Source organism: Haematobia irritans, chromosome 2 (genome assembly GCF_050003625.1).
Source record: "Haematobia irritans isolate KBUSLIRL chromosome 2, ASM5000362v1, whole genome shotgun sequence".
Lineage (NCBI taxonomy): Eukaryota > Metazoa > Arthropoda > Insecta > Diptera > Muscidae > Haematobia > Haematobia irritans.
Window position 1 is genome coordinate 83,593,447 of NC_134398.1, and position 13,782 is coordinate 83,607,228.

General features: G+C 38.5%; 1 protein-coding gene across 2 annotated transcripts in view; it reads right to left on the reverse strand.

The window, feature by feature from the left end:
- Positions 1-607: 607 nt before the first annotated feature.
- Positions 608-13,782, reverse strand: part of Ufd4 (ubiquitin fusion-degradation 4-like) — a 109,644-nt gene continuing 96,469 nt past the window's right edge. For both annotated transcript variants that reach the window (XM_075295459.1, XM_075295458.1), the window contains 3 exons: positions 3,497-8,247; positions 2,433-3,439; positions 608-2,366 (listed from right to left, as the gene is read on the reverse strand). In XM_075295459.1, coding sequence (XP_075151574.1) covers positions 2,084-2,366; positions 2,433-3,439; positions 3,497-8,247 — 6,041 coding nt within the window. In that variant the 3' untranslated portion in view covers positions 608-2,083. The remainder of the gene's footprint in view (positions 2,367-2,432; positions 3,440-3,496; positions 8,248-13,782) is intronic.

Consider the following 13,782-nt stretch of genomic DNA (forward strand, 5'->3'; position numbering starts at 1 on the left):
TTTTTCGAAATTTTAGAATTTCTCGAAAACTATAAGAGATAGAATTTTTATTTAAACGGCACAATAATGTACTCGGCTAGCACAACTCAGCACAACTGTCAAAATGTCGAATTTCGAAAATGGCGATTCTGGCAAAAATTTTGTTGAAAAAAGTTTTTTCGAAATATCTCGGCTATTTGATAAAATTTAAAAAAACAAATTGCAGCACAAATCGGCACAAACCTAGCACAATCCAGCACAACTTTCAAATTTTCGAAATTCGAAAATGGCAATTCTACTTTCTTGGACATCTGATCTTCATGCCGCTTTTTTTAACGCGTTCATACCAGCGTACGTAGATTGTTGTTGCGAGCAGCAGGGGAAAGATGAAAATTCGAACTACAATCAGAACAAATTATATGTTTGTCTTTTATTGAGAGCCCACATTGAGCACAAATTGGAAAACTTCTGTGAAGGCTTGCCATTTTTAACAATCAGTTTTAATTTTTCAGATAATTTTGTAAAATAACAGACTTTACACAATGTTTTTATCAACTCGACCTATTGTAACGAATGTAGTTAGCAACTGAGAATATCGCTCATTTCTAGATGAATTAAAAATCAGGAGTGCAATGTTTTAATAAGATTTATTACGATGTGTGTTCATATAACTCTTAGGAAGTATTCTTACTAACTAAAGTAATTAAATAGGATAACATGGTGATAATCATAATTAGGGCAAAAAGCTAAGTTAAGCAATCTTCATACAAAATAGTTGGATATATAAAATTTTATGTGACCATTAAAATATTTTTAAGGTGTGTATGATGTTTATGTATTCTTGTTGTTTCTCCAATGTTGTAACTTCTATATTTTCGGTCGAGAACTAAGATAAACGTAAAATATATATAATTAAATATACACCACGACCTTTTAAAGCCAAATACTACATAAGATGTATTTAACATTTTCCGATTCCATAATCAAGAATACATGGCGTGATTCACTCTAGTTTGCAACGAAACTTTGTGTCTCTTCCTTTATGACGAATAGTACGTTTCCTCCCTAAAAGCAAATGTATATTCCAAAATATATACGAATATAGCATGATGTATATTTGAAATTTTGTTTAATCATTAGGAAGTCGCATTGGTAAAATAAATATGGAGACAACAAGGGAAACATCGAATACATTCACCAATTCATGATTCTAGACCCCTATAAGATTCAATTCGCACAATATAATTCTTTTCATTTCTTGCATTCTGAACTTAAAGACTTCTGTTTAATATGTTTTCTTTTCATTAAAACGGTATATTATATAAATGTAATTTTTATATACGCAGTTTTAATCAATTTCATACATTATAATAAGCTTTATATATTATATTAATAAATTAAATTTGTATATTATTTACATTAATTCGTATTATAATTTAATCAGTATAAGAAACACTTAAAATTCACCTCAGTATTTTTTTTTATATATGTATTATATGTATGCATATTATATTTTATTACTAATGGTGGTATATAATGCTAGCAATAAATTTTTATTAGTTAACGATAATTCGGTTTGAATTACACATATTAAAAAACTAAAATTGAGAAATGAATGCGCCCTGCAGTTAAATTGATGAAAATAGCGAAAAGAGAAAACACGAATCAAACCTAATCGAAAATGACAACAATTTTATTTAATTCCCTAGACTTAAATGTAGGCAGAACGAAATTACCTCAATAGAATGATTGATAATTTCTTATATCTGAAGATTCTGAATGCATAAACTTTGAAAGCAAAACAAACATATATTGGGTAGGAAATTATAAATTTGGACAAAAAAAAAAAAAAAAAAAACAATAAGCTATTAACATCTATATATAGTAACAAAAATATGGTAGAAATTATGCTTTAAGATGTTGATACCGAAAAAATGCATTTTAAAATTGTTGATATTAATTCAATCGGAATCATTAATATCATCAACATATTTAGGGTTAGGGTTGTTAGTAATAAAGCTGAAAATCCACAACGTAATGTAATAATGCATAACAAACTACTATGACATCAATATCATTACGCAAATAAAACTGAAAAAGCAACTTAATTTAAATGGAATCCCTTTTCTCTGGTTGCAGTCAATAACCGTTCCTTCATAATTTCTTCCGTCTGATAATCGGGTAATTTCAAATAGTGGACACAAGTGTTTACTGAGGGATAGCTACCTTCGCCGGCGTCTACTTTTCGTACGACAGTCATACGAGGATGTAAGTTCGCTAAACCACCTGGAGGTAGGCTGCTACATCCTGTAGTAAATTGAAGAAATGCCTTTCTTTCAGGCCCCGTCATACTCATTAACACATTAACGAATCGCAAAAAGCCCGGGCTGCATAAAGAAAAGAATTTGAAATGTATTATGTGCTTAAATCTATAACTCTATTAACGGTCTTACCTATCTTTAGAATAACCCAATTTGGGTTCAGTGTAATTTATGAGGTCATCGCGAGTCCACTCAGGATGTTGCTCACCACATATCATCATACGCGCCTCGGATGGACTGAAAGCAGCAAGTTTCTTCAAATCGAATACTTGACAAAATCCATTGTGAAAAGCATCCAACTGTTTCGCAATTCCATCTTGTAAACAAAAATTTATTAAGGCATCACAATACTCCTCTAAGTTACTAATGTTGACATCTATGTCCGCTCCGTTTGGTATAAGTTCAACATATTCATATCCATATACAGAAGAGCTAGGTAAATAAGTGAATGATAATGCAAGATCTTCTAATTTAACCTCAGCTCCATTTCTTGTTTGCAGTTTAAGATTAGCTATAGAATACTGACGTTGCTCCGATGAGAGATTCAAGTCTGATTCTATAGCTTGTTTACGGGCCAGAAGGTCTTGTATTTCCTTTATGAACTCGTAACGTATGGGATCAATTTCCGCAAGGTTTTCATAAGACAGTATGCCATCATACCATCTAACTTCCGTCTGATAAGCAGAACCAAGTAGTTTTGAGCATGTATCTGCCAGTTCCGAATCCTCAGATATAATTGAAGAGACCATAACATCATCTGCAGCCAAAGTTGTGCGTATATGCGCATTTGAACTTGATGGCATTTTATTGTGACATAATAGCTGCAGAAATGAGTTTGAAAGAGGGAGATCAACCAAACGCATGTCTTGCAAAACTTTGGCAATAAATACGCCCAAAAACCAAAAATATTTGCATGCTTTTTCACAAACTTCTGAGTCTTGAGGCAGTGGTGCTGGGAAAAGTCCTCCCTGTCGGCGGTTGACGTAATATCCAATAGGTTTGGAAACATCTTTGGTCGTTGCCTCTAAAGTGTTTACACTTGCAGTGATGTCTTTAATTGCATCACTATCGTCGGTGGTTGTGTATTCATCGTCACATAACCACATGCACAAATCGGATCGTTGCAATTCCGACGCAACCTATAATTTGAATGTTCTTAGAAATATCTCTCAGCTTTCGAAAGTCACCTTACTTACCAGTGCAAAGAATTCCAAAGTGGGACCAAGACCAGTACCTTCTTCGCCCAAAAAGCCCACCTCTAAAACTGATTTGCGATTACAATGGACTTTCATTACTTGCATTGCCCACTCTAACAGATTTTCGTCTCGAGGCACCTTGACGCGTTCATGCTTCAGACGGCCTACCCGAAATTCATGTTGATCGTCTCGTCTGGGACTCAAGCCGGGCATTCGCTGCCTTTCAATAGTGGCATCTCTTTGTGACTGCAAACAAACAATGCTTCTTGATGCACCAAAGGCGGTACAGTTAAAGTACAATTGCCGAGTTTCAAATGGAAATAAAAATGGGCACGATTGATTTAAGTCTTCACACCAAATTGGCAATGAGTTACTTGACAACACCAATGGATCTTGAATTTGTTGTTGAAGCTTATTTGTAATTTTCTTGCTCATGAAAATCTCATTCGGTAGGTGCCCATTATTGTGAGTGTTAGTTTCCAATGGATCATTTATCGACTCATTTGTCGACTGGTTCAGTGTATTCAGCTGGCTTAGTAGTTGTAATACATCGTCCACTGTGCAGTTGACATTCTCAGATGTAATGAATTCACCTCTTATAGGTGAGTTTGGCGACAATGTTGATGCTCCACTCTTTGATGAAACTACTGGCGTGTTAGGGCCTTCATCTCCATCAATTGCATCATCTGGTTGTGTAGGCTGTGGTACCTCTCTATACACAATCGTGTATGTGGGCTCCCAAGCTTTACGGAACTTATCGGATTTGTTCATTTGAGAAGCTTGTAGCAGTTCTTGTACTGCCCGGAATATGGTCCAGTCATTATTCTCTAAATCTATTTCCACATCAGGAATGCCACCGATGCTTGGTCCTCGCAGTGACAATGCCAAAATTGGTTGTTGCAGGGGCTCTTGATCATATGATCGCATAGGGTCGGTACATGTACCAGGGGCTGGTATATCTAATTCCGACGTCTGATTGACATTGGTACGACCAGGTCTAGGATCGAAAGCGGGTATAAGCGCTGAAAATTGACGTTTCAGTACGAATTCATCATCCCAAGATTTACGTTTTGTAACACCAGCCAGGCGATTTTCCAATGTTTCGTCATCCATGAATGTCAACAAATTACGAGATACCATGACCTGCAGCAAAGTGTTTCCCACTTCTTCATATTCATCTTCGTTCTCTTCATCATCATTGTCTTCATCCATATCGTCATCATCGTCCATATCACCAAGTAACGCTGGAGCTCTGCAACTTTCAAGAAAATCTTCTAATGAAACTTGTTCGCTGTCGCTAGATGTTGAAGTAAGGCTCATAGTTAATGCTGGATTTATTGAATTTTGGCCCTGCTGTCCGGAAGCAGTATTTACTGCACCAGGTGTCGCGTTGGACCCAACGGCATTTGCAGCATTGTTAGAGGACAAACTTGGATAACTCTGTGCAGTGCTGAGTAGGCCAGAATGAAAATTTGATGAAAGTGCTAGTTTAACTAAACTTGTAACCGAGTTTGGACCACGGGGGAAAAATGAATTGGAACCACCACCTGTAGTTTGATTATTTCGTTCAATAGAATTACTATTCGATGTGTTCATTATTTGATTGTTCTGCAAGTTGGTACCCTGAGATGTGCGACGCCGTGCCATGGCAGCAAAAGTCTCTAACAAACCGCTATGTGTAGATGCTTCCGACTGCGATGGAGTCTCCGAAGCAGAAGAAGTTGTTAGGTTGGGAACACTAACACTCATTTGATTTGATACAGAAACAGAAGCAATACTTTCGTTGTTTCCGCTGTTTTCTCCAGGAGCTTGAACGTCAACGCCAGTAGTATTATTACTCTCAGCGTTAAGGTGTTCAGCCAATATTCCACTTTCAATTTGGGCTTGATTGGAGCAGCTCTTGTCAATAGATGTTGTCGAATCCGGCCCGCTAGCAATGTGAGTTGTAGCACATTCAACACTGATATTGTTCAAATTTTCTCCATTATCGCTTCTTGCACTAGAAGATTTATTTACGCAAGCTGCCGCCAATAAATTAGAAGCGGGTAATGATAAAATATCTGATGTAAGGATATTGTTTGTGTTATTACGCAACATGTCGACACCGACATCTCGCATTTTATCTATCATCTCTAAAGCCTCCGATGAGAATTGGGAAACCCTTTGGCTTGCCGAAGAACCTGATCGCAAATTTACCAAAAGTCCTTTACTTATGCTGGTAGCAGAACTTGGTGCAGAGTTATTGGCATTCATTTTATTATTCGCTTCACAAGTAGATGACGACGAAGTTGAGGCCCCACCAACTGCGACCCCAGTAGATGCCGCAGCAAAATTGCTTCCGAAAATTGCTGTTAGCGCATTTTTACCACTTGCGCTGGATGTGGTATATGCTGTTGCATTTCCAATTGATGTCAAACTCATTGCGGGGGGGTTGTCGCTTAATGCTAAATTCTCCGTAATAGTAGCTAAATCGGAAGCCACATTCGCATTAATGGCTTGCATTGAGTTATTAATGGCAGAAAGATCACTTATATTGTCTCGTTCTCTAAGTAAAGTGGAACTTGTTGCTGCTTGTAAACCTCCTCCGACATTTGTTGATGTGTTTTTATTTTGAATGCTTTGGTTTTCATCTGTTGAACCAGTGGAACAAGAGCCACCCGCCAGCATTTGAGATTTCACTGAAGAAAACACATCTTCAGTGATTGCTTCTACAGTCTGTTTCCACGCTAAATTATCAGCGGACGCTGCTTGATCCGGTGGCCCTTCGGCATTACGATTGATCTCAGTAGCTTCGGGCAAAGAAGGTGTTGAACTTGATTTTCTGGATGTTAAAGATATTCCCTTCTTTGAGCTATTACCCACAGCGCTTGGGGCTATATTGGATCCTCCTTCGAACATTGAAACATTGTCGCTATTAGCGAGTTTCAAATCGTACTTCCCCTCAGCTCCCATTCTGTATGAATTCCTTACACCGTGATCCCATTTAACGTCAATCCAGCCATCGTGGATTTCACCGGTAACGGTTCCTTCACAGCTACCATCTTGGTCATCCCATCGCCAATCAACTCCACGAACTACTCTTGCGCCCGTAGTAATGTGTTTTAGTTGTGCTCGAATTTGTCTACGTTCACGTCGTATTTTTGCTTCAACTTCTTTGGAACCTTTGCCAATGTCGTCGCATACGCTTACAACGCGTCCGTAGATTTCAAAACCACTTAGGCTTAGGTAATGCGTCTGACCGGATGCATTACGACCATTTTGCTGAATACGTATATGGCGAAAACCTTGATTTTCATCCGGAGCGCATACTATTGGCCATGTCGCAGTGCTACCTGGCTCAACTAAACTCTTATCATCAGCATGTGTTACTAAAGTTGCCCAATTGATACCATCTTTTGATGCTTGCAGCATCCAATTTCGAAGTGCTGAACGTCCATACCCTCGAGCATGTCGAAGTGTATACGCATTTGGTATTAAATAAACGCCTAGATCAATTGCAAACCAAGCTTTCTTGTTGTCCTTCGTGTGGCAATTAACCGATATACTGTCACGCGAAAGAATATCTTCAAGCTTTCCATATGGCAATGTTTTGCCTTCAGAACTACTAACTTGTACTAGATTATATTGGGCTGGATTGACCCATTCACATGTTTTACCATTGGAACCAATGTAAAATATGAGGCCTTCTTCGTCAAAGTCATGATGATGTTTGAATACCATACCCTGCTTATGTTCTCTCAGTTTCTTTAAATAGAGAAAATTGCTACGCTCCATATCGTACCATTGCTTTGCAACCATTTTCAATAAATACTTTGACAGTTGGCCAATAGTTGCCAAAGGTTCCATTTTCAAAGTTCGACCTGTGCGATCAAAAAGCGTTGTTTCACAAGCTGCTCGCTCCAAACGGAAGCGTAAACGCTTAGTTAAAATTTGCAGGCCATAACCTGGCCCCGGTGCGTCATACAGATATACCGGTAATTTCTCTGTGCTTTCCAAAACAGCAACTAATTTCTGAACTAAAATTGAGGCTGTATTGTTGCCTTTTGCATTGTTGCTAAGAATGCACTGCTTGAATATATTAATGCGTTGTTTCTGTAGTTTATTTACTTTACTACGAGATAATCCATTGTCCCAATAATTCTTGGAAAGGACTGCTACTAATGCTTGCACCAAACCGGATGAATGCATTTCATAGGCACTGACTACACCATCTTCTTGCAGAAGCTGCGACAATTCGTTGAGCGCTTCGCGTAATTTTTCCTGCCAATTTGATTGACATGGTAGTCGCTGCTCTTCTAGAGCAGTTTCAATTCGTTTTACGATGCTAGTTAATTTTGCTACAGCCCCTCTTGGAACAGCTTGTGCAGCTTTGAAGTATTTGTTATAAATGTCACGAGCCATGTTCTTGACTTGAGTTTTTTGTATTTCCGTTTTAGATTTGATTTTCTTTTTCTTGTTCGAGGACCATCCGGTAGCAAAATCAGGACCTAACGTGTTTTCAGCTGTGAACGTGTGTTTTGTACCTCGATTACTTTCGAATATAAATCCTGGAAGATCGTCTTGCAGAATAGTGACCTGATGGCCTTCCGTATTATGTATTTGAAGCTGATTTGCTTTCTGTGACTGTAAAACCCAATTTCCAACCACAAGACGAAGTACACTAACAGTTGGTAAAATGGGCTGAGAAGACGATCCCGGCCGCACAGCTGAGCGCGCACGCAGAAGTTTTTCCAAAAACTCTCCTCGATTTTCTGAAAAAAGAATGTAACAAGACGAAAACGGAGTATTACCCACAACTGCTTATAAAAGAAAAAATAGTATTATAAAACAAGTTTGTGTCCTAATTGCGGTCAATCACATGCTGTCGACATTCAAAATATTCTTCAAAATATACAATCTATGCAGTTATTTTTAAATTTCTCTAAGATGTTGGGTGCATTTAATATTACCTTCCTGAAATTATTACTTTTTAAGAAACCTTCAGATACGCCACTTTTGCTAAACTGTTGGAATATTAAAGCTTAATATATTTCAGGTTACCATATAAACAATATCCAAACAAAAGAATGGCGTCAGGACCCACAGGAAAAGTAAAACAGAGAGTTTAAAACCAACTTAAATATACTACAGTGGGATTATTTAATTCAATTTTCGAGCAGAATCCATTCATCACAATTTTTTGACGGCCAATGACATCTGTGCAAATATCACACCAAAGAAAAAAAATGGACAAAAAGATGCTGCAATATCGTTCCACAACCACCGTCGTCTTCAGCTTATTTAGCTCCTCGTGTCTGTGGAGAATCGCTACGCGCATTAAAGGAAATGGTCGTTAACCATTGTTATGCGAATTGAAAGAAAAAACTATGGCAAAGCGCACTGCAGGCGGGGGTATTACATTGAGGGGAATGAAATAAATTTGCCAGAATAAAGTATTTCAAAAATTATAATCATCTTTACTGTTTTGCTCATATATATTGAAATTGGGTATTGTGCAGGTTAGGTTAAAGTGGCAGCCCGATTAAGTTTCAGGCTCACTCAGACTATTCAGTCCATTGTGATACCACATTAACTAAAAGTACCTATTACATATGGGCACTTCTAGTTTTAACCGCTGAACCTTCTCGATTATTTTCTTCTGTTGAACCAACCAGATTGTTCCAAAAACATTAGCAGACTGCGTTTTCCAGGTCCGCCAGTAATCTAAAGCTATAGGCCCCTAAAATTCGCTTACGCCTCTCCGCATCATGACAGCTCATACATATTGAAATTGGGTATTGTGCAGGTTAGGTTAAAGTGGCAGCCCAATTAAGTTTCAGGCTCACTTAGACTATTCAGTCCATTGTGATACCACATTAACTAAAAGTACCTATTACATATGGGCACTTCTAGTTTTAACAGCTGAACCTTCTCGATTATTTTCTTCTGTTGAACCAACCAGATTGTTCCAAAAACATTAGCAGACTGCGTTTTCCAGGTCCGCCAGTAATCTAAAGCTATAGGCCCCTAAAATTCGCTTACGCCTCTCCGCATCATGACAGCTCATACAATAGTCATTATACTTCGCGCCAATAGTTTTGCAAAATCGGCTATCAGGCAGCGACCCGTTATAGCAGATATAAGGAGTTATATCTGACGTCTTGAGAACACTAGCATATCTAGTGTGCGATTTAAGTTTAAATGGGACCATATTTGCTTAGTGTTGTTACAACCCTTGCAATTCTCCCATCGAACATTTGCCATCATAACAACCTTCTCACGCAGTAAGAGCTTACAGGTAGCCAGATGCTACCTGTAATATGTAAAGTAGTTTCTAGCCAGAGGCTACCTGTATTATGTAAAGTAGTTTCTAGCCTTGCTAACTCATCCGCTTCGCAGTACCCCGGTATGTTCCTATGTCCAAGCACCCATATTAGGTGAATATTGTGCTGCTCAGCCATCTCGTTGAGAGATTTGCGACAGTCAATGGCCGTTTTCGAGTTAAGGAACACAGAGTCCAAGGATTTTATTGCAGGTTGGCTGTCTGAGTATATATTAATGCCAACATTTGTTGAAACCTCTTTACTTCCCAGCCAATTCGCCACCTTTTTTATTGCTAGTATTTCTGCCAGAAAAACACTACAGTGGTAATCTCTTCGCTATTCGAAGTTAGAGTGCCAAACTTATTTTCGAAAAGTGGTTTCGCCAAAGTGTAATCCACTACGTTAGGCACATCTGGTATTATTTTAAGGACCGAACTGTGGCCGTACCTTTTTTTCGTCCACAGCGATAGCTCGCGAAACTGCACAGCCGCTGTTGCATTTGGCTGTTTGGCCAAAATGTATAAAGGCAATAGATGCAGCATGACATTAAGGGAATTTGTTCCTGTCTTACTGAATGCGTCTGAGATACATAAGCACGCCATACGCTGAACTTTGGCTAAACTTGTAGGACACCAGACTACAACACCATATAGCATTATAGGTCTAACCACTGCCGTGTATAGCCAATGCACAATTTTCGGTTTTAGTCCCCACTTTTTTCCTATTACATAAGCACGCCATACGCTGAACTTTGGCTAAACTTGTAGGACACCAGACTACAACACCATATAGCATTATAGGTCTAACCACTGCCGTGTATAGCCAATGCACAATTTTCGGTTTTAGTCCCCACTTTTTTCCTATTGCCTTTTTGTACGAGTACATAGCTACCGTGGCTTTTATCGCCCTTTTTTCAATATTGAGCTTAAAGTTCAGCTTCCTTTCCGAAATAGCGCCAAGTTATTTTGCACACTCGCCAAAGGGAATTTCAATATCCCTAAGGACTAGTTCATGTAATACGGTCTCAGTAGACCTGCCCTTCGAGTATGCATGCTGTCATTTCGAGAACAAACTTGAATCGATGCTAGTTCTAAGATAAATATCTTTCATCCTCTCCAGAGTCTTAAGTAGGAATGAGGATAAGCTTATTGGTCGGAAATCTTTCGCCCTCGAGTGAGAGGCTTTTCCCGCTTTAGGTATGAAAACGACTTTTGTTTCCCCCCACGTTCCTGGGATATATGATAAGTTGATACATCCTTTATATATCGCCGACAACCAGGGGATTATGTCAGTCACTGCTTGTAATCCGCCGGAGTGATTCCATCAGGTCCGGAGGATTTCAATGGTCCAAAGCTATTTAACGCCCATTTTATTCTAGATTCCGATACAATTTCCTCGATAGGAAACGACCGCTGAGCCACTGTGGCACCGCCAGAATCTGGTTCAACCGTCTGATTTCCAGGAAAATGTGTGTCCAACAGTACCTCCAGCGTCTCCTCACTGGACGTTGTCCAATTGCCCTCCGATGTTTTAATGAAACCTGTAGAGGAGTTAGTGGATACTAGTACCTTCCGTAGTCTGGAAGCCTCGGACGTATTATCTATACTGCTGCAGTAATCATTCCAAGAGTTATGCTGAACCTTTCTTAGTTCTCGCTTCTATCCTCTCAGATTATTCTTGTAAGCGTCCCAATCCTCCGGAGCTCTGGTGAACTTTGCTTTGTTAAAGAGCTTCCTGCACGATTTCCTCATATTACTTAACTTCGTAGACCACCATGGCGGTCGATTTTTCCCCCTTGGTTTCCCTCTAGGGCATGCAGCTTTCAGTGAGATGTTGAAGGTCTTAGTAATCCGCTCCACTGCGTGTTCGATATCTTGCACAGTGCTCATATTTGTCTCTGGTATTTCCGGTATCATCATATTGAACGATTCCGTATACCTATTCCAATCAGCTTTCCTAACATTTGGCGGAAATATGGTCTTGGTGGTATGAACATCAAATTTGAAACTGATGTAGCGATGATCTGAGAAACTATGTTCACTTAAAACCTGTCACTCAGATATCATTCCATTCAGTTCTTGCGAGGTGACGTCCAAAACCTCTTGCCTGTTTTTAGTGACGAAGGTTGGGGCATCTCCCTTATTGCAAACTACCAAATTAGTACGCAAAACATGTAGGAGAAACTCTCCTCTTGTATTAATGTCACCACTAGACCGAAGATACCCAATATTTGCATTTGGCTATTTCTAAACTGGCAACGGCAGTGTCTGTCTGCATTGCACATTGAAGGAAGCAGAAACAAGTTAAGTTCATTTTTAGCAATTATACAGGCCCGATTTACATCTTTACCAGTATACTAAAATAGTTTGAACCCCAGAGTACTTAATTTTATTTATTTATTTATTTATTTATTTTATTTATGCGAATTTCCTATACAACAAGATATAAATCTTATAATTATAGCATAGGAATATATATTGATTAAGTTATATGGTTCAGCAAAATTAGGTATATAATATGTAAAACTAATACAATTTATATAATCACAAACAAATTAAACGTAACAGTAAAATTCTAAGTATTTAAAAAGTAGTTATATATTTTTGTTTTGAATTGATAGGTGTTGCTGATGGTTTGTAGTGTTGATGGTAGGGCATTCCAGAGACGCACAGCGTGAATAAAGAACTGCCACTCTGATGTTAAACTTTGGTGTCGAAAAGGTACCAGCTTCTTCCCTCTGTTTGACCTACAGAAAATCAATCTTTCGTATAGGTAATCTGGTTCATTGTGATGTATAATCTTGTGCAAACAACACAAGGCTTTACTTTTTAAAAGAGTTTCAAAGGATACACCATATATTTTAGTTTTGAAAGTAGATATGTGATCATATTTCCTCAAGCCATAGACATACCTTGTTATGTTATTAAATAGAAGATTGAGTTTTTGCTTGCTGTTTGCGTCAGTGTTTGAAAAAAGCTCGCATCCATACAGTATGGTAGGCATTATATAAGACTTCACAATCAAGGTTCGAGTTTTTTGTGGTGTATAATATTGTGTATTCCAAAGAACGCGCAGTTTGTTGTAAGCTGATCCAATTATATTTCCAATATGAGTGGACCATGTAAGTGACGAATTGAAACATATACCGAGGTTTTTGGCATTTTCAACAATTTCGATTCTTTCGTTGTTTAGAATTATGTCAACATTCAAACTGATTTTCAGTGATTTTTTCTTTATTAAAATGCACTTTGACTTCGATAATTTACATATATTTTTTCTATAAACATAGGGTTCTTGAATAAAAACTATAATCTATGTCCCCTTTCATCAGCAGAACTTTTAAGGCAGCACAAGCAGCCTTACAATGGTGAAGATTTATCTGGAGGATCCATAGGACAATCGAGATTTTCAACAACCGTCACGTCAGTCGTTTCAATCGAGTCATTAATGTCCTCTTCACATATCTCGGTGATTCTCGCAATAACAATGGGTTCAACTTTGGTGAGTTTTGAGGCAGTAGAAACCTCCTCTAGCATACGGTGTCCATCCATGTCTGCATCTTTAGTATCTCCTTCGACTTCTCAAGATCTGCTTTTTACTGATTCAGACAGAGGCTTTTACGTTTCTGAATCCTTTATTTGATCGTTGTTATATACCTTCATTTGGATATAATGAAAGCCATAACATACACGGCCCTGGGACTTTGCTAGATGTGGCAAAGACTGAGTGTTCAATATAAACATGCATGCCGTCTCTAGAACAGCTCCTTCCAAACTTCATCAATTAGTATCAACGCTGCTTTAAAACATTCTATAGACCTCTGGTCCTCAAATGCGACTATCGTCCTTGATACCAACCAGCCTCGTGGTGTCGAGGATCTGGGCCGGGAAACTTTTCCAGCACCTGTGAGTAGACGCCAGACAAAGCATTCTCACTGCTCCCCTGTTAACAATCGGCATCACAAGACTGTTTTTTGCCACTGAG